We start from the raw sequence: 25,097 nt of genomic DNA, 5'->3' as shown, positions 1-25,097 counted from the left end.
CCCCCCCCAGGTATTCGACCTGCTGAACCGCAAGGCTAAGCTGCGTGTGCTGGAGGACGGGAAGCAGCAGGTGCAGGTGGTGGGCCTGCAGGAGCGAGAGGTGAAGTGCACAGAGGACGTGCTCAAGCTCATCGAGATAGGGAACAGCTGCAGGTACATAGGCGCCCATTTCCCCCATTCGAAAATAACTTCCCCTAAGTGGAAAATGATTGTCTGCGGCACATCCTCCTGCTTTCGAATGAAGACGTGTTTAGTTAGCAGTGTTTTTCAAAATTTCAATATCAATCAAACCTTGAAATATGTAAAAACGTACACGTTTTCAAAAAAACAATATGTATAACTACAGAAGGCCTGCACTTCATGTTTTTAACTAATTTTCTTAATGATGTCGTGTATGAAAGCAAAGCTTTTTGTATCTCCCTTACCCTGTGATGCGCAGGACATCTGGCCAGACATCGGCCAACGCCCACTCCTCCCGCAGCCACGCCGTCTTCCAGATCATTCTGAGGCGGAAAGGCAAGATGCACGGCAAGTTCTCACTCATCGACCTGGCGGGCAACGAGCGGGGTGCCGACACGTCCAGTGCCGACCGGCAGACGCGCCTCGAGGGAGCCGAGATCAACAAGAGCCTGCTAGCTCTGAAGGTTAGTCGCCACAGGCTTTCAACGACCTGCCAATAAAGGCATTGAAGGCGCATTTCAGTTTGTGTCCCATTTTCGCCCAGCTTGGATTGACAAATCAGTCCCATTGTAGGTCGTCTCCTCCAAGCACTGCACCTCTGCCAGCTCGGTCAGTGCTGGACTCCTGCAGGGAGTGAGCTGTCAGCTCTGTGGGCTGCAGGACTCGTCAGACAGCGTAACACTTGGATGAGAGTGTAAACCACTCTCTTCCCCTCCCCCCCAGCCCAAGAGCGTGTCGCCGTGATGCGATGAGTGAGGGAAACCCGGCCTCTGATGGGCTACTCAGACCCTGGTTCCTGCTGTAGACTTACCAGTGTGGAGGGAGGAATGATCTTAAAGGAATGGAAGCGGCACATGCGAGCTGCGCCTGGTAAAAGAGCTTTGTTGTTTCCGCAGGAGTGCATCCGGGCCCTGGGCCGGAACAAGCCGCATACTCCGTTCCGGGCCAGCAAGCTGACTCAGGTTCTGCGGGACTCGTTCATTGGGGAGAACTCGCGGACGTGCATGGTGCGTCCTCAGCAGTGGACCGAGACTGCATTATGGCATTCTAGCAGGCACTCTGGTCATTTACGTGACAACAGAGATGGATCCTTTGCTCTGTGTCCTCAAAGGAAAGCTTAAGCGATTGTAACCACACCAGAAACATTGCCGATTATAGATGCTTTTCATAGTTGATGACTGTAAGTGGTTCTGTTCCTCTGAAAAACGAGAGGGCAAACCCAGCGGCCTTTTGTCGGTGGCTTCTGCTTCAGCTCCTGTCTCTTGCTCCTTTCAGATCGCCACCATCTCCCCAGGCATGGCGTCCTGTGAGAACACTCTGAACACGCTGCGCTACGCTAACAGGTGGGTCGGCGACAGTGTCAGGCAGACCCTAAAAGGAGGCTGACGCACAGGGGAATCTCGTCACGGTAGCGGTTGCAGGATACGGTAGCATCGGGTCTCTTCTCGTCCCCGAGCTGATTTTGTAGTTACTAAGGAATACCAATGGTTTCCTCGGCTTGCTGTAGCGTATCCACATGTAGGTGCATGTTCTAGTGAAATTGTGACCGGTTTGGAATATCGCTAAGCAAGCAGTTTGCATGTTGCGTGCGTAACATGACACCCTGCCCGTCTCTGTCCTTCTCCCACAATCGAACCCCCTTTGTTTCTTCTTTATGTGAATGGAACTGTCATAGTAAAAACAAACGCAGACAGACATTTTTTTCCCTTTCCAGTTGATCTATCTGTATGTCCCAGGTGTAGCACATTAGGGACCTGGTTTAGCAGCCTGGTGTGTTGACTGAGCCTTCCTAATGGAGACGGTCAAGGCTTTAAGGAAATGCAGTTATTGGGGTTAATCGTCTCAGGCCAGAAGACTGTTTTCCCCTTCAACCTTTTTTAGAGGTTTAGGAACTGATTAGCCCAAGACAAAACCAGCAATATATATAACCATATATATATATGTATTGATTGATAGTAAAATATGGTCATTTGGTCTTGACGACTGCATGCTTCCCAAGCTGGATCAGTCGAGCTGAAGTTTTGTCATGAAAAGCAGGCATTGTGAAGAATCGGTGCTCTCTCTCCTCCCTGTGCTTCTGTGTGTCCTGACCTGAAGCTTTCTTCTTCCGTCTGTCCTGCTCTGTCTCTGTGCCTTCAGAGTCAAGGAGTTTGGGATAAGTCCCTCCGACATCCCCTTCTCCCAGGGGGGTGGAAGTCGATCTGAGCAGTCCCCCACCTATGAGTACGATGACTTTGCCACTTCCCCCAGCAGGTCTACCTCTCTTCGTTACGCTTTCACTCCGACACAGATGCACGCACGATAACATCGACTCCTTTGACTACGCTTTATTTTTGCCCCTCTCCCCTTCATCCATGATGTATTCATCCCTGTTTTTGTTTTTTTTTCTCGGTTTTATGGCCTACCGATCTAAGTTGGCTTTGTTTTCTTTTCACTTTCTTGGTTCTCGTCTCATGGTTCCAGCTCGTGCTGTCCGTAGCATGTGTCCTTTCCTCTTCTGTACCGGTGCTGATGTGTTGATTTTTTATTTTTTTTTGTTCTACATTTTGTTCGCTGGCACCCTAGAGTAGGGTCAAACTGCACTTTTCCATCCAATTCTATTCATTGTGTCTGTGTTTTGTGTTTGTAGATGTTAAATGGCACCTTCCATAGTACTGTAAAGGGCTCAAATATCAAACCTTTTCTTTGAGCAGTTAATTGGCGTACATTTAGCATCAATGTTTACATGTCGACTGTGTTCATATTTCAGAAGCATAAGTCGTAGCTGGTTCTCAAATTGCTTTGTGTAAATGCTTCCTGTGAAGCATAATGAACTGTAAATTGATATATAAATTGTTAAAGGTGGAGCTTCATTTGAAGCAGTAAGCAAGACAGGCCCATGTTTGGTGCAACTCAAGTACCTGGAAGTGGTGTCATCATCTTGGCAGATTCTTATGACTGAAGCTTATATTGAATTCAGGAATGGGGGTTAGTTAAATGTCTACCGCTTTGTCACCACAGGGTGAAGGAACTCACAGTGGACCCCAGCAGTGTCGAAGGACGCCCCAACATCCATGCCGTCAACCAGCTGGACCCTCTGGATGCTCAGTGGGGTGTCGGCAGCTCTCCCCAGAGGGATGACCTCAAACTCCTGTGCGAACAGAATGTGAGGAGATGATTGGGCACAAGGAGGCTCTGCACTGCTTTGTTGTTCTGTATCTGTTTGGGTTGGTGAGGTGTGGTTTAACTGGAGTTCTGCCTTCAATAACTACCTTGTTGGCATTGTGTTGTTTGGGGAATGTGTTGCGTCTGGTTGTTCAGACAATCCATCTTATGTATGGCCTTCTGTTAAGTATATGTAGCCCATTAAGCATGGGGCTACTGGATGGGAGAGCCAGTGGGTGGAGCAAAAGAGGTGGTGGTTGGCTCAACCAGGTGCTACTAGTTTGTCATGGGTACTTGCTACAATGAGATGGGTACTTGCATGCCTCTTCCAGACTTCCTCTTAATGTCTGATGGTGTTGCTGCAGGAGGAAGAGGTGTCCCCCCAGCTCTTCACATTCCACGAAGCAGTGTCCCAGCTGGTTGAGATGGAGGAACAGGTGCTGGAGGACCACAGGGCTGTCTTTCAGGTAGCTCAGCTCTTCCTCTCCCATCAGTCTTTGCACTGGCTCAGTGGTGGATCCCAGCCCATTAAATCAGTGACTCTCTGATGTTCTAAAGCCAGGGTTTTCAACCAGGAGACCGAGACCCCTGTGGGTTTGTAGAGCAGATACAGGGGAGTATACATCGTAAATTGATATTTGTTTGATCCCCGGTTTAAGAAATGGTGAAAAGCCCTTATCTGAACCATAGTCTGCTGCACTGGAGGTTTAGACTGCTCTAATAATACTGCTTTAAGCTCTGATAGTTCTCTGTTTACCCTCTCTGGTATTTCTGATACTTTTGAGTGCTTCACTTTTGGTCACTCACATTTCATGGCTCAGTGAGTAGCACTTCTGCCTGACACTTCCAGGATTTGGGGTTCACATCCAGAGCTCTGTACGTCTCGAGTTTGCATGTTCTTCCTATGTCCCACAGGATTTGTCCTGCAGTCTAAAAACATGCATTAAAGCTATCTGGTGTCACAAAATTTTAATTTCACTCCCTAGCATTGACTGGCATTCCACCCAAGGTGTTCTGTTGGAGGTATTACTCTCCAGAGTTGTGAAAAAGGTGGGCTTTCTTCTTACGGACATGAATTTGTGGTGCTTATGCAGGAGTCAATCCGGTGGTTAGAGGATGAGAAGGTGCTCCTGGAAATGACTGAAGAGGTCGACTATGATGTGGATTCCTATGCCACCCAACTAGAACAAATACTGGACCAAAAGATTGACATTTTGACTGAGCTGAGAGGTATTGTAATTCTATTTTCTTTTTTTAAATAACCTGATGCATATCTTTTCTATAGAAAAATGACTGTAGATCATAACATTTAAAATTAGGAAGTGAACAGTCTAAGCTAGTATAGTTCACTTAGGCAAGATTTTCATTTAATGGATAGTAAGTCAAGTTTTTGAAATCAGACTCGGAAGGTTAGAGGTCCACACACCAAGGAATATGTCTCCATTTATTTGAAAGGTGCCCAAGTAACTGTATATAGTAAAACAGGGGTCGGGAACCTTTTTGGCTGAGAGAGCCATGAACGCCATATATTTAAAAATGTAATTCCGTGAGAGCCATACAATATGTTTAAAACTAAATACAAGTAAAAGACCAACATTTTTAATGTACAATAAGTCTCTGAATTCTTTTTAATAACGCTGTTATGCTGTTGCTAACCAATGATGAATAAAGTACTTCTTACCATTAATGCGACTTATGGTGCTGAATGGTTCTGCTGGTGGCTTTGTAGTCTGGGTGATACGTCGTGAGGTTAAGCTTCATGCAGGCATTGAGACTTCCATCCGTTAAACGTGATCGTAGGTTGGTCTTAATGTTCTGTGATTGGCTCCAGCCACCTGCAACCATGAACATGAGCGGTAGGAAATGAATGGGTTGAAATACATGAGCATGTTTTATATTTTTAACGTTATTATTTTTTTTATTAAAGATTTGTCTGTGAGCCAGATGCAGCCATCAAAAGAGCCACATCTGGCTCGCGAGCCATAGGTTCCCAACCCCTGTAGTAAAATATCGTTTGATGCTAATCCATTTTTAGATATAACAGTATGATGAGAAAATAATGCCGTTTAAAAAGGACAGTGGTGGTTTTCACTTGCGACCTTGCAACCCCAGTATGGTCCCCTACTTTAGTCCCAGCTGAGCTCAATCGAAGAGATGACACTGACTCTGGCTGACCCACAGTCCTCATTCCCACTGAGTCCCTTTCTGTGCCTCCTTGCCAACAGACAAAGTGAAATCCTTCCGCTCAGCACTACAGGAGGAGGAGCAAGCGAGTAAGCAGATCAACCCCAAGCGCCCCCGCGCCCTCTAGAGGCCACATCTGGTTATGGCAGCTGTAGGCCCGGCATCTGATGCCCCCTAACACTGTACATTTGGCCGTAACTGGTTGTGAAGATGCCGTCGTCCATAAAAGAAGAACGACGAGGCACATTTCCTATTTCTTTCCTGTCCTCTTGAGACGTCTCAAGTCAGAGCAAGTGCTCTCTCTCCCCCCCACCCCCCCCCCATCAGCGGCGCAGGGGAAAAACAAACAACGGGACGCTTTTTAAACCAGTTTTAATAACAAGGGGGAGGGGAAAAAATCAGTTTAATTTATCGCCATTTATTTTTCTTTTGGCAAAATGTACAGAGAAAAATAAAGGTTTGGCTTCCATGGCGACGCCTTTGTAGGATGGTCTGTCATGGGTCCTTTTGGGCAGTTTTCAAAAATGTATGTATGCATGCATGCGTAACCAGGCTGTGACATGTAACCCGGCATCCCATGTCATACTAAAATCTGGTCAGTGGTGTAAATAGCCATGTTTACTTAGGGCCAGTCGCACTGTCTTTCTCCTTCTCTCATGTGTAAAGCTACACACAGTAACACAATCGGTCAGAATTAAGACGCGTTACTTGTCCCAGTTTACATCCTGCTTCGGAGTGGATACCTGTGTTCCCTTCACCACCAACCATAACCATCAGTCTTGTAGCTCCCCTCAGTTTGGTGCCATATCATGTTTCCTAGAGGAAGTGAACGTCCTGTCCTGTGTGACATCGAAGCATCACCCGATTTCCTTATACTTCTAATACTGTACATTTTTTTCCACCTCATTTAACACTATTTGTAAACAAAGAAATGGGGAAAATAGAAATGGATAAAGTATTAAGTAATGTATAGTAAAAGCCCACTGACTTACTGCTGGAGATGTTCTCTTGTGTGTGCACACCAGATGTAACGCTGGATCAAAGAATAAAGTCACCTGGTTGATTAGAAGCTGTACACTGTATGCTCTGTGTGGTCATCAGTTTGGACCAAGGTCATCTAATATGAATCTCTCAGTGGACTCTTAGGTGAAAATTCTTGGCACTGCCCACCCAACGTAAACCCATGTGATTATGAAGGTAATTCTTCACCTTTCGGGGTCAAAGCAGATATGGGTCTTTAGATGCTATCTATGTGACTGGCTGTGATCATGGACCTCAGCAGCCTAGCTACTTGACACTACCTGCATGGGGGAGGAGCATCTGCAAGCCAGCGGGAGCACATGTTAGGAATCCTGTAACACGATTGGCCAGTCAATGTCCCAGTTGCATCAAATCTCAAAGATCAGGGGAAAGCCTTTGATAAGCACATTTCTGTAGACTCAACCTTGAACCAACGCCTAGCCACATGATGGAACGCTTGCTCCTTTGGGTGTAACCATGGGAACCATACCATATTCAGACATTGGCTGCTGATGCGACTAATATTTCACCATCTCAAAACGTCCTTTTTCCTCAAAGCCACAGAATTTGTTATGATCCATCACATTTTTCTTTCAGGTTGCGTTGACAGTGATTATTTGGTTCAGAGCTGTATATTTAGCTCTGATGTATATAATAGTGCTGGGAAGGAGACCATTAATCCCATAGAGGGTAGAGGCCTTCAAGCTTGATAGTTTGAAGGGTAAAATGGCATTCAGGTTTAGCATACAGATGTGAACGTCGGCTGTTAAAACCAGGAAGTAATCGTTTGAAATAATTCCTGTGGAATGGAAAGGTGAAATACAGCCCCCGTTTTTTGGAAAAACTCTGGACATCGCCATAAAGAGTTTAAAATAGCACTTTCTGGTTTTAATCTACAATAGTTAATACGCCCCAAGCTTTTTTCCCCCTTAAAAGCCACCATATGATGATTAGGATACATATGACTAGGAGAATTAATGTCTGTATTCCTAATGTAATGAATATACAAAGTGACACCACGCTGAACACATCACAGCCGATAAGTCCTTCTGCAGAAATCAGGCTCTTGCCATGCACATGAAGCATGTGCTTGCCACTGCAAACGGCCAACACTGACAGACAGGTCCACATCTCAGGGATGATTACGGAGCTCTTTACATCCTGCTATGAGAAGTGAATCCCAGCAGAGTTGAAAGCATGGAGGAGCCTGTGGATGAAGGACATGAAATCATTCAGAGGGGAAAACGGGGTTTATAAATAATTCGATATCACAACCATCAGATGTGATCAAAGAATGAAGTCCTCATGTCCTGACTTGTATTACAGATCAATGGCAATTTTTAACAGAATAATAATGTTGGGCGTATGTGATGAAGCGTTTGTCTTAACTTAGTGCATTATTGCACATTTGAAGCCTAAGGTCTTTGTGAGGAGGTAATAGATGTTGGAATTAAAGCTGCTTTGGGTAGAAGCACGAGGACAAGCGCATCATCATCAGTGGGGAAAAGTTACCGAGAAGGTCAATAGAGATTTTGGTTAACTGTGCTTATCAATGTTTTACAATCAAAATCGGAAGATTCTGAAAAACAGCAGCATGAAGTGAAGCATAAATCTGACAAGTGACTGACAAGTCACTCAGTTCCATTAGCCATCTTCTACCACAGGCTGGGAATGCAGTTTGAAATCTTTGGGATCACTTACACCATAAAGTCATCGATGTCCATGGAGCGAGCTCGCTTCTCCCTGAAATCAGCCTCCTGAAGAACAGATTCAATCTTCTTTCCGATGCTGAAATCTGCTGGGATTTCCTGTTTTTAAAGGCCAAAAACTCCCACTTAGTAATCTAATGTACTGTAAGAAAAAAAGTTCATGACCATTTTTTCTCTGAGCACTCAACATTATAGCAATTAAATTGACATTGATAATGAAAATCAGTATCATAACAGTACATTTATTCCCCCCTCCACCTATTAAAGCAGACTGGTAGGAATGTGTACCCACAATGCCATGCACAGAACAGTGAATTCTGTAGTTCTTCTCCAACAACTGCTCAACAGCAGAAGACCTGAAACAAAAGGCATTTACCGTCATATTACAAATGACCTTCCATTTGTCTCTTAAGCTACAGCAATTTTAAAAAGACCACATTTGTAATATAACAAAACAAGCCACTCCCCCCCCCCCCTTAAAGGATGCTTATCGTTTAGACTCACAATGTGGTAAATTAAAAAATTCTGAGCTTGCCTTTATAGATATAAGTATTCAAAAAAATGGGTGCACTGATGTTAAAAATATTAACTTACTTGAATGCAGAACTAAGCGTTTTGTTCTTTCTTACAAACGCAATTCTGACAAGACCGTCCCATTCCTGCAGGAAGAGACCAGAGACCAGAGAGAGGCCTTCAATAAACCTCTTTCTGTAATCCCACAACAGGCACATTTCTGACAAATCCCACGCACCGTGGCTTGGACGCACCTGGAAGTTGATGGAAGGTGGAGGATTCTTGGGCTCTATTCTAACTACACTCGATTCAACTTTGGGTGGAGGCCGGAAGTTATTCTTCCCCACCTGTTTTAAGCACAACAGCAGAAATAGTCTGGCCTTAGGCAAAACTCTCACTCCAAGCAAAAAAAATTTCAGAACCTGAAATGCAATTAGCCATGCTCATCAGCGTCCTCTGGCAAGCAGACTAACGTCAAAAGGCCGAGGTATGAAAAAACTTAATTTTTGATCCACACATACATAACATGTACGGGTAGAGGGAAAATGACAAAAGCTAAGTTCTACATCATGTGCAGTCTTATCTCCCGGATGGTCACTGTGGATTCCAGACCTTCATGAGGTGGTCGACACGAGCCAGCAGTTGCGTGTTAATGGACAGCCTGCAGTACAGTTTATCTCCAGGCGTGGCCACCAAGCGCAGGGCAAACTCTCTCTGGAACATCAGCACCGCACACCTTCCATGAAGTCATAAGAGGAATACAGGTTATCACCTGTGTTGTGATGGACAGCCAAATAACTGAATGCAATGCAGATCCCTTTAAATGGATACTAATTACAATGTTTCCTCTTACAAATCTGACTATGAATTTAATGACAAGCTTAAAAGGGGGATTTTTTTTACCTGAAAAATGGCCTATGAAGCAACAGCTTAAATACAAATGGTGATGATATCTGGAATAAATTGCAAGCAGAGAAACATAAATCAATATTGTCACCAAACTTTTCAGTTTTCTTCTCCACTAAAAGTTAGAGTTTTCATTTTAACCACGATCGAAAATGACACGAAACACCACACATTGCATTTTTATTAGATTGTATATTTGTGGTAGATCAGTCTTGTAGCTCCCCTCATAAAATTATTAGGGGCAGTAGTGGGCTAATCATTAGTGAAGCGTATCTATTATTAAAAGGTTGCTGGTTCGAATCCCTGACCAGCAAGGTACTGCCTCCACGCACTGCTCCACGGGTGCTAAATCATAGCTGCCCACTGATGTGTCACGTAGGAGTTAAATACAGAGGACACATTTCCTTATTGTGTTGTGTGATGTGCCAACAATTAATCACTTCTCCTAAATTCTATACTGTACAATATTGAATGTGCATGGGATACTAAGCATTAGAAACAAGGAATAAAGCAGGATATTTTAATGCAAATACTGGGGGAAAAAAAGAAAAGAAAAAAAAATAAAACATCTACATCAGGGGTCTCCAACTCCAGTCCTGGAGAGCTACTATACAGTAGGTTTTCTATCCTACTTGGCTTCTGATGAGCCACACCTGATCTCAGGTAAATACCAGGAACATGTGTGACTCAGAAGCCGGGTAGGATAGAAAACCTACTGGATAGTAGCTCTCCGGGACCGGAGTTGGAGACCCCTGATCTAGATCCACCAAGGAATGCATCAACATGAAGTGCATACAGAGAGCAGAGGAATGCTGATGATTTACTGAACATATAATTAACACAAACTAGAACAGAATTAGAATGACTGGAATTAATATAAGGTAGTAAATGACACTGGAAATGAAAACACTGCATACCTGATAAGGCAAATTAGCCACGCAAATGTCAAAAAAGGGCAGATCTGTCTTCAGAACATCCCCGACTAAGATTTGGAGCTTCGTCTGCAAAGGCCTGCAAAACAAGAGGTTTCCTCAAAGGAACTGAAGCGGCCCTCTTTGCAATCAAAATAAGTGAGTATGCCTTTTAAGGGCAGCATATCCCGGTGGTATGTAGCATGAGGGCTCAGTATACTGCTGCTGCCTTATAGCTACAGAGCTGGGGGTTCAACTCCCACCTTAGTGAACTTTCCAGGTTCACCTTGTGTTCTGTGCATTTCCAGCAGTATGAAAATATGCAATTATGCTAACAGGCGTCTATAAATTGTGCACAGGGTGTGTGTTTGTGCCATGGAATCTCAGCCAGGGTGCACCCCAGCTTTGTGCCATACACTGCCTAGGAGAGGCTTCAGGTTCTCCACAACTGCACCTCATTAAGTAGGCAGAACAGAATAATGGTTATCCAGGTGGTTATGGGGTCAGTACCATGCCAAGTCTTTTTTTGTTAAAGTTTCCCCATTACTGTGCAGAGCATAATTTAATAAAACCTTGGGGTGATTTCCTGGCATCCTGACATATGTCTTGCTGTTGTACAGCCCAGTAACAAAGTACCACTGTACTCACGTGCATTGAACTCTCTTCTGAAGTTCAGCCACAAGTCTGGTATCTACTTCACAAGCAACTACCTTTGAAGAGAAAAGAAACTGAAGTTACAATCCACGGTCTGCATGAAGGTGTGGCACGGCTGCATTATTACACAGACCCTATTCTTCATTCTTCTTTCAGTATTACCTTTTTTGCCTTCTCCAGCAGTTTGACTGTCATGTTTCCGGTACCAGGTCCAACTTCCAGAACCACATCTGTTGGCCTAAGGGCTGCCTAGAAATTAAATAATTTTATATCGATCTAAATTATGCATTTTAACAAATGAAACACAGTGGGTTTATGTTTTTATGGCTATCTGCTAAAGCGGGGGAGTGGTGTGTGACTGTGGGTTTGAATTCGGTCCCCCTTAAAACCCCGTTACGTCATGATTGGGCCCTTGAGCAATACACTTAACCCCAAACTGCTCCAGGTCTGGCTGACCCTGTTTTCTCAAATGTACATCTCTTTAGATAAAAGTGTCAGTTAAATAAATAAAAGTGTAAATATAACGTAAAATGAAAATATAGAAATCGTTTGGCTTGATATTACAGACCACGAACCAGCACCAGAAAACAGAACAATATCCAAACAGATGTGAAACATTAAACCAAAACGCAGACGTTTTACTTGCCTTTTCGATAATGCTGTTGACCACTAAGGGATTCTTCAGAATGTGTTGCCCAATGCCAGTGTTGAACATAATCCCTTAATAAAAGCATTGGATAGTTTCTAATTAAATCGACATTTTAAAATGCTATCTATTTGTTAACATTTTTTTGCTCAGTTACAAGATACGAGTAATAGCAGTAAATTAATCAAACTGTCCCGGTGACATTTCATTTTCTTGCTCATTTACACGAAAATGTACATGAATAATTGGACAGTTATCCCTTATACGCAGATTACGATTATTAGCGCGATAGTCATGCGTCTCCATGGTGTTTTTAAAGTTAATAAAAGCGACACAGATTATAAACATGCCAGCTCACGTTAGTAACTTACCTTGAGTTTTCACTTCCTGGTGTTGTCTACTTTTCTTTGCTGCTTTGACTTTTGGCATTTTACAATCAAGTAATTAGAACTCCTTCGTAAGCTTATAGTACTATAAAACACCACAACATGTGCTCCACGGAAATAAAACGACTCTCTAGCCGGAAGTTATGACAGTTGTAGCTACTTTGTGGGAAATGGAGTACCGCAGAGCCAAACAACCGAACTATCGCGGTGCTATGGATCGGCGGAAGACTCCATTTCCCATGTCTACGTGGTGAGTAGCATTCAAAATTCTCCCGGTTGGTTTTGTCGTAATAGCAGATCCCAACAAACCAATGTAGTAGTCTGTATATGCATATTAATAGTGATAAAACTGTGCATTTGACCTTGTTCACAAATAACTGCACATATAGAATTCCTATTCCTAAATTTATAGGAGTAACTTCATAGAACAATATTTTTATAATACGGTATATCACAAGGTATGCCATAAGAAAGGGGCAGTACATACATGATTATAAACCATATTTAAATACATTACTAAAGTAAGGTTTAATTGCCCATAATCTATTAGCCTATATGGCCACATCAATGAATAAACTTGGTCGTTGTTACGGAGATATTGAGTATTAAAAGCTGACATCTAGTGGCCGAACTGACATCATTCATCAGATATTGGGAATAGGACTTTCATGCAAATTTTACAGATTTGAAGTAGCGTACAACAATTTATTTAGACTATTTACTAATGCAAATAATCACAATAACGGATTAACTGAACTTGCTGTACTTGTTAGCTGTCTTAGAATATGTCGGTGAGGCTATTCGAATAATAATTTGAAACCATTTTTTAATAATAGTAGGAATCTAGTCTTATTTCCTTAATTAATTATTTTTAGAAATTCACTTTTTGTTTAGCTAGTGTAGGCCGCAATATTACAGAATAAACACACTGTATAGAAGATGGATGATAGATGGGATAATAGAATGTATTGTTTGCTGCGCATCTTCACCTTTACATTCTGTGGAACATGACCGTTAATAATGTGAAAATTAAAGGTTTAACATTAGTATTACGTAACAATGCCTTTTACCTAACTAGCCCATTTGAATTCCGTGCAACATTAAAGGAAAATAGCATTTCTGAAAATTCTTCGTCATTTAGACGACTCCTGAAATGGAACTTTGGGTGGAATCATTTTGACTTTTCTACGTTTATCTTCTGTTTCAAATGATACTTACTATTCCAAAAATTTAGATGATAACTGATCGCCATATCCAAATTTTCTTCAGTCATTAGGTACTACCTTGTGACTTTTCTCGTAGATTAAAAAATCTATATCCACCAATAGAGAGAAATGGTGTGAGGAGGAAACGTCTCAGTGATATTAGCTGCTTGTGGCAAGCTGATGGCTCCGAGCGGCAGCATGCGCCGCTTCTCAGCACGCGCCGCTCCGCCTCCTCGCCGTTCTGCCGGACTGACAGGATATAAGCGGGTGGCGGAGCTGCGGCGTTCTCCTGTCGGCCGGGGAAAATGTCGCTGAACGCTGTTAGAAAGGGGAGTGAAGAGCTCGCTCCTTCGGCACTGCACAAGTTCCTGTCCGCTGCATTTTACGCTGTCAGCTCGCTGTTAATCGTGATAGTAAATAAAATCGTGTTGACACACTACAGGTGAGACGATGACTTCAGGACGTAATGCTCAACCAATGCATGTAACACCAGCAACTTCCGCGTTGTTACAGTATTACAGTCGTTTCATATGTAGCGTGTTAGAAACGCTTCGCAAACTTTTTTGTGTAAGGAACCATTTTGCATTCTAAAAATTAATCGAAGTGATTGTCTGCTTACGCCCGCCTTATTGCTCTGCTGTAAATATCGGCGACTGAGGTTCATATTCACTTAGGAGTTCGGAATCTTTTGCCATCTTTGTAAATTTAAATAACACTAATTTTTCTCATTGAGTGTCTACGTGGAGATGAGCTAGTAGTATGCAACCTGATTAGATAAATCAAATCTGAATGTTTTGTCAGACAAATTAAAAATGTAGATACACGACATTGATTCCCAGATTTTAATCTGTTAATGCCTGCTGCCATGTGCTTTGTTGCATCGCGCTATTTTTTATATAACGTTCTCTTTACAGATTTCCATCATTCACGTTTCTTGGAATTGGTCAGGTGAATTATATTTAATTTTATTCATTATGTCGAGTTTATCCATAAAAATACAGATCGTAGTGGTAGATCGACTTTGTTTTTCATCTTTTTGTTACAGATGCTCACTACTATTGTTGTTCTCTATGCTGCAAAATTGAATCATAATATTCATTTCCAAGATTTTGACAGAAGTATACTTTTTAAAGTAAGTATATGTCCGTGCTATAATGATAATGTATTTTTTATATTACAGTTATTTTATAGCCTTTTTAATTACAGATCTTTCCTCTGCCCCTTTTGTATGTTGGGAATCACATCAGCGGCCTCGCCAGCACTAAGAAATTAAGGTACTGTACTGAGAAGGTGTAGAGTAACACAGATTTAAATAATTAGGTCATTCACTACTGTTGCTGTCCTTCTTTTATAGTTTACCAATGTTCACTGTTCTACGAAAGTTCACGATATTGATGACCATGGTCCTGGAAGCGAGGATATTAAGGTATCTTTCTTTATTTTCCCCTGAAATTGACTCCAGTGAAGCTGTGATCTATGTAACACTGATTTGTGTTTTTATATTTTTTCTTTTGTCCTCCCAAAGGAAAACATTCCCACCTCTTGTCAAGTGCAGCGTGTTGGCCATTGTCGTTGGTGCCCTGGTAGCTGCCAGGTAAAGCCATAGGATTCAGAGAGACTCCAGTTCAGCTGCTAGTATGGTTTGTGACTGAGCGGAAACCCTCTGGAGCACAGGGAGAGCAGACAAGCTTCACACTGAGCCACTGCTGTGACTCAGATCCCCAGCAAACTCACAGGAGACTCTTTCTCCTCTTTAAAAAAAAAACATTAATAGTTCTTTATTATCAACAGTTCTTTACAGTTTGTTTATTCTAAAGGTGTAGTCAATGTATCATTGAATAATATTATTAGTGGTATTATGAAATGCACCCTAAGAGGATGTCCTCTTGCTCTGTGCCCTATCCTGCCTGAGAGGCTCTGCTCCTCCACAACCCTGACCAGGATAAGCGGTTGGATGATTGATGGATGGATAATATTATTATATGGATTAAAAAAAATCTCATTTTCATTGAGATGAATATTGTTTAGTGCCCTGCGATGGGCTGGCCCTACCATCCTGGGTTGTTCCCTGCCTTGTTCCCAGGCCTCCAGACCCCCCGCGACCCAATAGGATAAGCGGTTTGGAAAATGGATTGATGGATGGATGGATGAATATTGTTTACCTACAGATTCCCAGATCAGAGGAGCCTCACTGACTGCTAAAGAATGTCATAGCAAAAGAAAGCTCAAACCCAATGTTTCTTTACTCTCCCTAGATCTTTGTTAGTTATTTCCAACCCTTTTTCAAAGATTGGTGCTTTGACTCGACACATCAGTACGGGAGAATGTTTAAAGCACAGTGTATATTTTTTCAGATCTTGAAGTATTGTGTTAAATCGATATTGTATGTGGGGAAAACAAAAGTAAGGATACGTTTTTTTTTTTTTTTTTTTTTCCCCCCAGTTCTGACTTGGCCTTTGACCTCGAGGGATACACATTCATCCTCCTGAACGACATGTGCACTGCAGCCAGTGGCGTTTACACCAAGAAGAAGCTGGAGGTCGAGGTGACTGTTCCACAGATTACTCATAAAGTGTCATTTAGTTACCATTATCATAATTATTGATCTTATGATCCTCAGTTGTTGATTTCCTTTCGAACTCCACATACTGAGAAAAGTATATTTTGTCTTTCAAAGGGTCTGGGGAGATATGGAGTGTTATTTTACAATGCGAGTATCATTGTAATACCTACAGTCTTGGCAAGCTCCTGCAGTGGAGATCTGCAGCAGGTACGGCCTATTAGTGACAACAGGCACAGGACTGAAGGAGGGGTGAGGACGATGATGATGATGATGATGATGATTATTGTTTGTTTTTCTTTCAGGTCCTGACTTTTGAGCATTGGACAACCTTGCCATTTGTATGTTCGTTCCTCATGTCCTGTGTAATGGGGTAAGGTCCTGTGCGGAAATGACATTTGGCTTCTGATTATCAGCACTTGTATGCAGTGCAGTGGAGGTGAATTCTCACCGTTTCGCTTTCAGGTTTATCCTGATGTACTCCATCGTGCTCTGTAGTCACTACAACTCTGCGCTAACCACCACGGTCGTGGGCGCCATTAAGGTATCGCTGTATTTGAGGAATTTTGTTCTCATTTGCCAGTCATATTTAATAATAATAATTAAAACAAATTGCGATTATCCCTTCCCTCTTATTTTATCCTAAATTGTCGTACTCTTAAGACGCTAAATTCTACTTTTTTGTTTCCTTATGTATGCTGCTGCATTAAAGCTTGCTCTACAATTAATTTGCTTTACAATTCGGTAGTATTTGGTAGCATAACATTACTTTTTGTGGCCAGGAAATTCAGTCCTTGTCTTTTGTCTTCCAGAATGTAGTTGTGGCCTACATTGGCATGTTTGTGGGTGGAGATTATATATTTTCCTGGTTAAATTTCATAGGACTAAACATTTGGTAAGTGGATTTTTATTTCCTTGTCCAGAGCGCTAGGTACGGCATAGTACTGTCCTTGTAGGAATATCCTTTGTTTTAACAAAATGTTTCACAAAAGCAGATTATAATTTTATACACTGAAGATGACAACTTATAGGGTTCTTCTCCTCAGTCCTTTTTTTTTTAAACAAAAAATCTATTGCCATGTATTACTACGACTTCATGTCTTTATAAGACATACCTCTGCTAAGTTCCCTCAGTTATGCTTCATATGTAAAGGGGTTGTACATCTCTCATGCAATGATTTGCTTGAAAAAGCATGTTTGTGGTAAGGAGAAAAAGGCACTTTTCTCCTCTGTTTGGTTCTGCCAGCATGTCGGGGGGGCTTGTGTACTCCTATATGACATTTGGGAGCAGCTTAACGCTGGAGACGCGCAGGGGAAGCCAGCCTGACGTCCCCAAGGGGCCCAGCAGTGAAGACAAACAGCAAACGTCATGAAGCCTGTGCTGAGGTGCACATGCTGTCTGTCCAGGCGCTGCCGTTTCAGGGCCTCATCTCGGAGCGTGTGTGTGTGTATATATATATATATATATATATATATATATATATATATATATATATATATATATATATATATATATATATATATATATATATATATATATATATATATATATGCATGCTCCCCCCCCAATTCAGACTTAAGTCAACAAGTTGGTTTTCTAGATAGTTTTTAAAATTTTACATTTTGTAAGGAGTGGGCTACATAGTTCTAGAGGGCAGTACAGAGAATAATGTTCCTTGTGCATTAACTCTGTCATAAGACTCTGAGGGCTATACTCAATGAAGCATGTTTTAAGTGTGGGTGGGCTGCACTTCTGCCAACTTTATAACGTGAGGCACGTGCAGTATGTCTTGATTGTCGGTGATTGTAAACCACAGCGGCATGTCGCACGCTGAGCCGTTTTGGTGCGACTGTTAATAGAACCAGCAGCGTGACTCAGGGTAAACAGTGTGCCTTTCTTGGAGGCTGGCTTTAACTTCAGATGCATCACTAAAATCCCTGTTACTTAAGGATTGTGATGGATATGTTTCACTCCATAATAATTGTTTATTAACCCTTGAGCCTGAAGGATTACAGTTCATGTGAAGTTAACTTCATTATCTAACCAGACAAACGTGCCAGTGTTCTCAGATATGCAGTTTATCCTATCCCAGAACTTCAGACAGTCCCCAGGTTAAGAATGTTTGACTTATGGACAACTCGTACTTAAAACTGTGATGAAGCCTCTATTAAAAGTGAGTTTAATACAGTGGTTCATGATGAATGCACACTGCTTTGTGATGCTCAAAAATACTGCAGCTTTAGTGATTCATGAGCTCCAGCTACAGTACAGTGTGTATGTACTTTAGTAATGTACTACTATTGTTCCAGCTTACCTACAAATTCAAGGTAAATACACTTAGGGAACACATTTCATCTAACCTGCCTGTTTGCCACAACCCATTGAAAAGCAGAGCTGAGGAAGACCCTAAATAGGTAGAAGGAAACCTTACTAAGAATGCTGGCGCTCTGTTTAGCAAGTTTAAACTGGAGATTATATACATGTGACTGGAATTTAATGGCACATGCAAGGTGACGCTTCAGCTGCAAGGGCATCAAGGTGTGAGCTGCCAGAGTTGTGAAGGCAGCACCTGCACCAACCCAGCCCTCCGCACAAGCCGAGCCAAAAGACAAGAACCACATAAGACCAGTTAGTTTCCTCTCATTAAAAATAAAGCAGCAGTCAAAAGGACATATGACTTACACATGATAATTAATGTTGTTTATTGGATAATACAGACCAATAAGTACCAGCACTATGGACTGTCCATGAGAACACCCTGCTCAAAACATGCATTTCTAAAGCAAGCGAGAACATGTCCTAGCAAGGGCAAGAGAGACAACCAGATTGTTTCAGACAAAAGCTATTTTATTAGCAGTTGACAGCTAATAAAACAGTAAATATTGTAAAAGGGTATTTTTCATGTGGTTTAAATAGACTGATAATACATATATTTTAGTTTTCCAATAGTTTGAAAAGAATTAAAATTTACTTCAGTTAACATCTGAAGTTGTTCAGCTCTTTTTTGTTTACTTTTCCAATTCAGTCTCATGATAAAATATTACGAATGACATGGATTTTTAAAATGCTTTGGGTAAGGCAGAGGGGAAACAAATGTCAGACCGATTATTATTTTAAACTAGTACAGGAATAAGAACGTCTGACAAAGGCTCTGTGCGCTGCTATGAGAAGCAGCAGTGTCACTAAACAGAACAGCAGCCTAAGGTTAGAAGCTTAAAGGAAATCTGAAACATTTAGTGTTGCAAACTGAAAGACTCCTCAATCAGCATCCTCAGAACTGAACTTTATCACTGAAGCTAAACCCTTTTCTATCAAGTGCATAAACATATCTCCCCCTACTCGGGACAGGGCTTATGTAATTTGACAACTCGGTCACCCACCCCCCCCCCCCCCATCAAGCCTGACACAGGAACGACAGGAGGGGAAACAAGTCTAGTGCCACATTGTTGAGATCCAAAAACTTTGAGATGATAGAGAAGTCCAAAACACACAATGCATTCCAACTCAGGTAAATGCTAAATTGTGGGGAAGTATATAAAGGGCAGGCAAAAAAAAAAAAAAAAAACACTGTACAATTCAACTTTGGGGTCAAACTTTCTCCAAACAGTCTCCAATGTTAAGGAATGAAAAATATCCCATGGATGTAAATGTCAGATTTATAAGCAGTTTGACAAACATGATTAAGGTGCTTGTAGAAAGTAGCCTGACCTCATAACTTTGTATTTTCCACATATATTCCTATTTAAACTAAATCTATTTTATTATAATTTAGAAATAAAAAAATCTAAGACATGGTCTTTGAGTCATAAATTAACAAACATCATAGCAATTTACAGACGGGTGACGCACACATGACTGCCTTTTAACAGACGTGTGCCTGAAAATGCAGACAGTCCCAGAGAATGCATGGTAAATACCAAGTACTTTAGTTGGGATCACAGATTTTGAACTATACATGGCCAAAGGTATGTGGACGTCGAATCAAATTCCTCTGGACTCAGAATGAGTTATTTGGAGCTGGCCCCTCTGTTACTCTAACAGCCTCCACTCTCGCATAGGTTTTGCACAGGGTTCCATGAAATCTTGAAATATAGATGCAGGAATCCGCTACCATTCAGCCAAGATACTAAGGTTAGGCACCGATGTTGAATAATCAGGCCTTGCCTGCAGTGGCTGTTCAGATTCATCCCAAAGATGTCTGACGGGGCTGAGATCAGGGCTCTGCAAGCCAGTCAATTTCTTCGACATCAAAACTAATACACCTAAATCAAACCACAAAAAAAAACAGCCCCTGATCATTATTGTTCCAGCAAAACTTTTGGAGCTTGTACTATACATCCAGGCCGGTAGCATTCTACAGTCATTCACCAAGCCCTGAACTGCCCTTCAGACTATCAAATAGCAATACAGGACTGATCACTCCAAAGAACACATTTCCACTACTCCAGAGTCAAAAAGGAACATTCTTTACATTACTTCAGACCCATGGCACTATGCTGTTTGATGAACAGTTCTTGAGCTGACCTTGCTTCTAGAAGCAGTTTGGAAGTCGATAAATGAGATTTTCCACACGTCACAGATTTCAGCATCCAATGACCTGGTGTGGCATACTGCTTTGCGGAATCGTCGTTTCTAAACATTTCCATTTCACAAGAACAGCACTTACATCTGACTTGGCTACCACGAGCGGGACAGAAAATTGACTTATTGGAAAGTAGGCATCCTATGATACTGCCGTGCTTAAAGTCAGTGAGCTCTCCAGTTTGACTGAGGGCAGTGCAAGGCTCTATGCTCGATTTCATCTACATGATTGCAATTGGTGGGGCTCAATCAGCTAAACCCACTAACTAGAAGGGGTGTCCACATACATTTGGTCATGTAACGGATGATTGCTTAACTTGATGGATACAAGTAGGGATTTTGACATTTAAAAAGTAAAAAAAGGATGACACTACATTACTGAATTCTCCCTCTGGAATCTGTAATCCAAACATCTAGCTGGGCGATGTCTTAAATTCTTTTTTTATATAGAATCAAAACTTCAATACTTTGAGCTGACTAAATTCAGGCCTGCAGAAGCCAGTGTCGTTAACCTTCCATCGTCGTCTGTATGCACCCTTTCAGTTCAGCAGAGCTAAACCCTCGAAATATACACACACAAAACACACTCAATACTTAAAAACTCGTTATCAAAAAAAGTGCAAAGAACTAAGGAAAAGGAAAAACCTTAAAACAACTTTCTTCTTAAAGTCAGAAAATAAACAAACATTCTTCATGTAATGAAATCTACAATTATAGCAGCCTACAAAAAGCGTGATAAGGTGCTTTTTAGCTTGTACCCAACTGGCTGTCGGCCGGCATTTGAAGACACCATGGGCGGAGCTAGGAGGACAGGTTGTTGGCCAGCTGGATAAGAGCCAGCGCACCATGAAGACGCTCTCGCTGCTCCTGCAGCCGCTGCCGCGCTGCCCCGCTGCTGTTCTTCTCATCCTCTGCGTCTTCCTCGTCTGATGGCATAAACTCCAAAGGGTCTCGCTGCTCCTGGTCCTCCGTCCCAGCCTTCACCAAGCCCGTCCCCTTGGGAGGGGGGACCCGTTGCTCTCGGGTCTGCCAGTATCTGATATGGGGGAGGAGACAGTTGCACCGATTTGGGACATTATATTTCCCTGTCCATTTGGGACCATCTTTACAAATCTTGCATTGATGGGTCCCATCCAATTCAATGAGTTGTGGATCCATTTGAACAGTTCCGTGAATTGCTTCCCAGATATATCACTCACCTGGCCAACCAATCAGCTACGGCCTTGTTATCCACAGCCTGGGATTTTCCAGGGTCGCCTACAGGCTCCTCTCTCTTTAGGCGGGCATATGGGTGCTTGGAGCAGTGCCGGTTGGCATGAGTAAACCGACTACCACAACCTAAGAAGACAACCATACGGAAATCAGCCTGTAGTAAAGGTGCAATTCTCCAGAAAGGACTATCGTTCAAAGCTGCATAGACCTTAAACCACTCTCAAGCACCCCTCCTCACCCTTTTCAGAACACACAAAGGGCTTTTCCCCTGTGTGCAGCCGCTGGTGGGTCTTCAGCTGCCCGCTCTGTACGAAAGCTTTTCCACAGTCAGGGTAATCACAATGATAAGGCCTCTCCCCTGAAAGCAACAAAAGGAGTTTAACACCACGAGACAGACCACCAGCTCCACTCGCAACACTCCTTTGTGTACACTTCATTACCTGTGTGGGTCCTTTTGTGAGCCTGAAGGGATTTCTCCCGTGGGAACACTCGGTGGCAGATGTTACACCGGATTCGGCTGGATGAGTGCTCGCCTTCGTTGATCAACTCCCGGACAGTTTCGGCTCGGGGGCGACCCCGACGAGACCCATCCTGATACCGGAAACGCCCGAAAGAGCAATAAGCTTAGACAGGATAAATTGCTCAAAACTACATTACTGCAAAATAAAAAAATCCAATACCTCATTTCTCATTAAAAATCATAAATATAGTTTTTACAGATCAGACAAAGGCAGATTTACCTGAGTATTCAGTGAGTATTCCTAGTAGATACATATTTTAAGAGCGTCATTGTTTGTCACAGTAAAGTTTCGGAACAAGGTTCAACATTAAATAATGGAAAAAAAAAAACATGCAACCTATTAATTTACTGATGCTTAAATTTTTCCTGAAAGGTTAACTCCCGTGTTTGGACTGAGCAATCTAGAACCGCGTTTTAAAATATGCATCACACACACCCCTGACTACAACCAATCGTGACGTACAAGTAGGAAGCAGTGTCTCTCTAGGAAGCCGCGCGCGCACCCCTCAACACACACACACACACACACACACACACACACACACACACACACACACACACACACACACACACACACACACACAGGGCTGACTTTTGGCGCGCGCCGCTGACGTCATATCTGGCCAGCAGCTGCTACAGTAGGAAGTAGAGTTTAAAATCCATCATGTCATACACAGAGCGCGGGCATTTTTTTAAACTAGTTACCTCTGCTCAAACAAAAGAATTCTTAACCTTATTAATAAAAGCATTTTAATTGCAATTACATAAACGTCACACAATTTATTTTAGCATACATCTGGATCACATGAGGAAACGATCATTTTGATCGGTGAGCCGGCAGAGTAAAAAGGTCAATTTTTCTCCAAAAAAAGTCAAGTGTCTAATCAATTTAGAGATATTACCCTACTGTATTTATATTAACCGCTTGATTATTTAGGCACAATTTCCAGCTTCCTCCTTAGACAAATTACATCTATCATTTAAATGACAGCACCAAGCCCTTTAACTGTGAACACATACCCATCCATGTCACACAAAAATCAATACAGCTAAAACAACAAACACACCGAACGTAACTATTGCTGCAAATATATACATTAGTAGTGTTCTGAGCACTATACCTTCATGTGATCAGGACATGCAGACGCGTCTCCATCCACTCCCGTGTTACTCCCAGTGGGGGAAGCGGCTCCGTTCACCGGTCCGGGACTGAGAGTTACATTGTGGGCGTTCTCCCCCCACTTCCAAGGGTACACCATAAAGTCGCTAAATCCCGGACTGGTCGGCACCAAATGCTCCATGCTCTTCGGTTTTATCGGCGTGGTCTTAATAACCGACACCAACACTCGTTTTGGAGAATCGTCACAGAAAATGACTTGAGACGGTTTGCTTTCAGCCATAGCTACACAATAAAATAAATTCACCAAAGTCCGAATCCCTACGTATGATACAATACGTACCGAATTGCCAGACAATTAGCTAAACGGCCAAATAGCCACTAGTTACTGCCCCTCCGCAACTTCCTTTCATATAAAAAATTATGGAAGCCCTAACAGATACTCCAAGATACACTGATTCGATAAGACACTACAAAATAAGGCACTTTGAACGTAACTACCCACTTAAATAAGTACTATATAATAACCAAACAGCGTATAGCCCCTTACAATTCCTTTCCGTTTCGGAGTGCAAATACTAACTAGGGACTGCACCCTCCCAGAACTTTTCCCGCGTTACAATTCGCGCCCGGGTGCCTCGCTGACAAATCGACAGCTAGAATACTGAACCACGTTACTACACGAAAAGAAACGAGCCTATTGCACGAACAAAACCTTGAAAGGAGCCTACCCAATGGCAGACAACAACCAATGAGCGCAGACATTCATTTTACGGTGATTGGTCGGATTTTTCCAACCAATGAAATTTAAACATTTTCAGCGCGGGTCTACTGATAGACCGCGGTATGGAGCAATAGTTACGGAGCAGAGGAGTAAAAGGTTTGCCAAAGGCTAATTTAACCAATGGGCAAATACGTCTTTCCGTGACTAAAGCTGAGTCGTTCACCGATGAGGGCCTCTCCCGCGCGCACTTTTAACGAATTGAACACATGATTTTGGCCAGTTTAAAGGGAACTAGGTATATGGGAGGGGGAGCATTACGTAATTAAACCGCCAACCCAATAATGAATCAAAGAGGGCATTCATGGATAAAAGAACGTTAGCTCTACATTATTATTTACGGACCTTTTGAAATAAATGTAGCGCGACATCTCGATCTAAATATTATAAACACTTATATCTAATAGTCTAGTGAAATATTTTTTAAGTATACGTCTAACAAATAAACTAACAAAGGCAATTCCAATCAGATTATCAGGTCAGGTTTTATTTAAACCGTAGAAAAAAAGATACTATCAAAGGTTATGTCCAGGGTGTTTTGCGGTAGTATTTTCAGCTGGGTATTAAAATATGTAAGTTAAAGTGGTATTTAAATGTACTATAGAAGGTCTTAGCACAGTGTGATGGGTTTATGAAACGTGGACCCGAGCATTGTTCCTGGACTACATAACGTGAAATGCGTGTGTACGTATATGCAGTCTTGTCTCGAATTGAAAATCTCACGCCAGCCAGCTGACCAAAGTCTGCAAACCTGCGTGAGACAACTTGACGGAAGCAAATGTCCAAGCAACATACCCTTTCGCGTACAGGGAGCGATACATTTAACTTTGAATATCCCGATATATATTTATATATGTAGGGTATTGT

General features: G+C 42.3%; 4 protein-coding genes across 7 annotated transcripts in view; 2 read left to right on the top strand and 2 right to left on the bottom strand.

Moving 5' to 3' along the window:
* kif2a (kinesin family member 2a) overlaps window positions 1-6,577 on the top strand; it is a 31,448-nt gene extending 24,871 nt beyond the window's left edge. For 2 of the 4 annotated variants that reach the window (XM_048984427.1, XM_048984419.1), the window contains exons 13-21: window positions 11-153; window positions 440-644; window positions 1,077-1,187; window positions 1,456-1,523; window positions 2,320-2,433; window positions 3,181-3,325; window positions 3,690-3,791; window positions 4,419-4,554; window positions 5,550-6,577. In XM_048984427.1, the coding sequence (XP_048840384.1) occupies window positions 11-153; window positions 440-644; window positions 1,077-1,187; window positions 1,456-1,523; window positions 2,320-2,433; window positions 3,181-3,325; window positions 3,690-3,791; window positions 4,419-4,554; window positions 5,550-5,635 (1,110 nt within the window). In that variant the 3' untranslated portion in view covers window positions 5,636-6,577. The remainder of the gene's footprint in view (window positions 1-10; window positions 154-439; window positions 645-1,076; window positions 1,188-1,455; window positions 1,524-2,319; window positions 2,434-3,180; window positions 3,326-3,689; window positions 3,792-4,418; window positions 4,555-5,549) is intronic. The other 2 variants (XM_048984445.1, XM_048984436.1) reach the window with 1 other exon arrangement.
* Window positions 6,578-7,394: 817 nt separating this feature from the next.
* Window positions 7,395-12,421, bottom strand: dimt1l (DIM1 dimethyladenosine transferase 1-like (S. cerevisiae)). Its single transcript, XM_048984473.1, has 12 exons — window positions 12,239-12,421; window positions 11,864-11,941; window positions 11,384-11,466; window positions 11,216-11,277; window positions 10,574-10,667; window positions 9,654-9,703; window positions 9,363-9,486; window positions 9,005-9,097; window positions 8,832-8,896; window positions 8,530-8,593; window positions 8,230-8,336; window positions 7,395-7,735 (listed from the first exon to the last, which is right to left on the bottom strand). The coding sequence occupies exons 1-12, from the start codon at window positions 12,294-12,296 to the stop codon at window positions 7,693-7,695; spliced, it is 921 nt and encodes a 306-aa protein (XP_048840430.1). The 5' UTR covers window positions 12,297-12,421; the 3' UTR covers window positions 7,395-7,692.
* Window positions 12,422-13,708: 1,287 nt separating this feature from the next.
* slc35d2 (solute carrier family 35 member D2) lies at window positions 13,709-17,510 on the top strand. The gene is made up of 12 exons (XM_048984459.1): window positions 13,709-13,900; window positions 14,373-14,406; window positions 14,504-14,590; window positions 14,665-14,732; window positions 14,813-14,884; window positions 14,984-15,052; window positions 15,901-16,003; window positions 16,136-16,228; window positions 16,324-16,391; window positions 16,484-16,562; window positions 16,831-16,913; window positions 17,265-17,510. The coding sequence occupies exons 1-12, from the start codon at window positions 13,764-13,766 to the stop codon at window positions 17,389-17,391; spliced, it is 1,020 nt and encodes a 339-aa protein (XP_048840416.1). The 5' UTR covers window positions 13,709-13,763; the 3' UTR covers window positions 17,392-17,510.
* A 1,897-nt stretch (window positions 17,511-19,407) lies between these two features.
* Window positions 19,408-24,277, bottom strand: znf367 (zinc finger protein 367). The gene is made up of 5 exons (XM_048984407.1): window positions 23,454-24,277; window positions 22,253-22,403; window positions 22,051-22,170; window positions 21,800-21,938; window positions 19,408-21,636 (listed from the first exon to the last, which is right to left on the bottom strand). Exons 1-5 carry the CDS (start codon window positions 23,730-23,732, stop codon window positions 21,402-21,404), a joined length of 924 nt encoding a protein of 307 aa, XP_048840364.1. The 5' UTR covers window positions 23,733-24,277; the 3' UTR covers window positions 19,408-21,401.
* Between the last annotated feature and the right edge of the window lie 820 nt (window positions 24,278-25,097).

Source organism: Brienomyrus brachyistius, chromosome 2, assembly GCF_023856365.1.
Source record: "Brienomyrus brachyistius isolate T26 chromosome 2, BBRACH_0.4, whole genome shotgun sequence".
NCBI lineage: Eukaryota > Metazoa > Chordata > Actinopteri > Osteoglossiformes > Mormyridae > Brienomyrus > Brienomyrus brachyistius.
Note: the sequence above shows the minus strand (reverse complement) of the source record. Positions and strands in the feature narration are given on the sequence as shown.

Excerpts from the sequence above, each read along its gene's own strand:
- dimt1l (XM_048984473.1), bottom strand. The coding sequence starts at position 12,296 with ATGCCAAAAGTCAAAGCAGCAAAGAAAAGTAGACAACACCAGGAAGTG. Across the intron at positions 11,942-12,238 it reads CCAGGAAGTGAAAACTCAAG|GGATTATGTTCAACACTGGC; the intron begins GTAAGTTACTAA and ends GCTTTTATTAAG. Across the intron at positions 11,278-11,383 it reads TGCTGGAGAAGGCAAAAAAG|GTAGTTGCTTGTGAAGTAGA; the intron begins GTAATACTGAAA and ends TTCTCTTCAAAG.
- slc35d2 (XM_048984459.1), top strand. The coding sequence starts at position 13,764 with ATGTCGCTGAACGCTGTTAGAAAGGGGAGTGAAGAGCTCGCTCCTTCG. Across the intron at positions 14,407-14,503 it reads CGTTTCTTGGAATTGGTCAG|ATGCTCACTACTATTGTTGT; the intron begins GTGAATTATATT and ends TTTTTGTTACAG. Across the intron at positions 16,914-17,264 it reads TTCATAGGACTAAACATTTG|CATGTCGGGGGGGCTTGTGT; the intron begins GTAAGTGGATTT and ends TGGTTCTGCCAG.
- znf367 (XM_048984407.1), bottom strand. The coding sequence starts at position 23,732 with ATGGCTGAAAGCAAACCGTCTCAAGTCATTTTCTGTGACGATTCTCCA. Across the intron at positions 21,939-22,050 it reads CTTTGTGTGTTCTGAAAAGG|GTTGTGGTAGTCGGTTTACT; the intron begins GTGAGGAGGGGT and ends TTGTCTTCTTAG. Across the intron at positions 21,637-21,799 it reads GTAGCTGATTGGTTGGCCAG|ATACTGGCAGACCCGAGAGC; the intron begins GTGAGTGATATA and ends CCCCCATATCAG.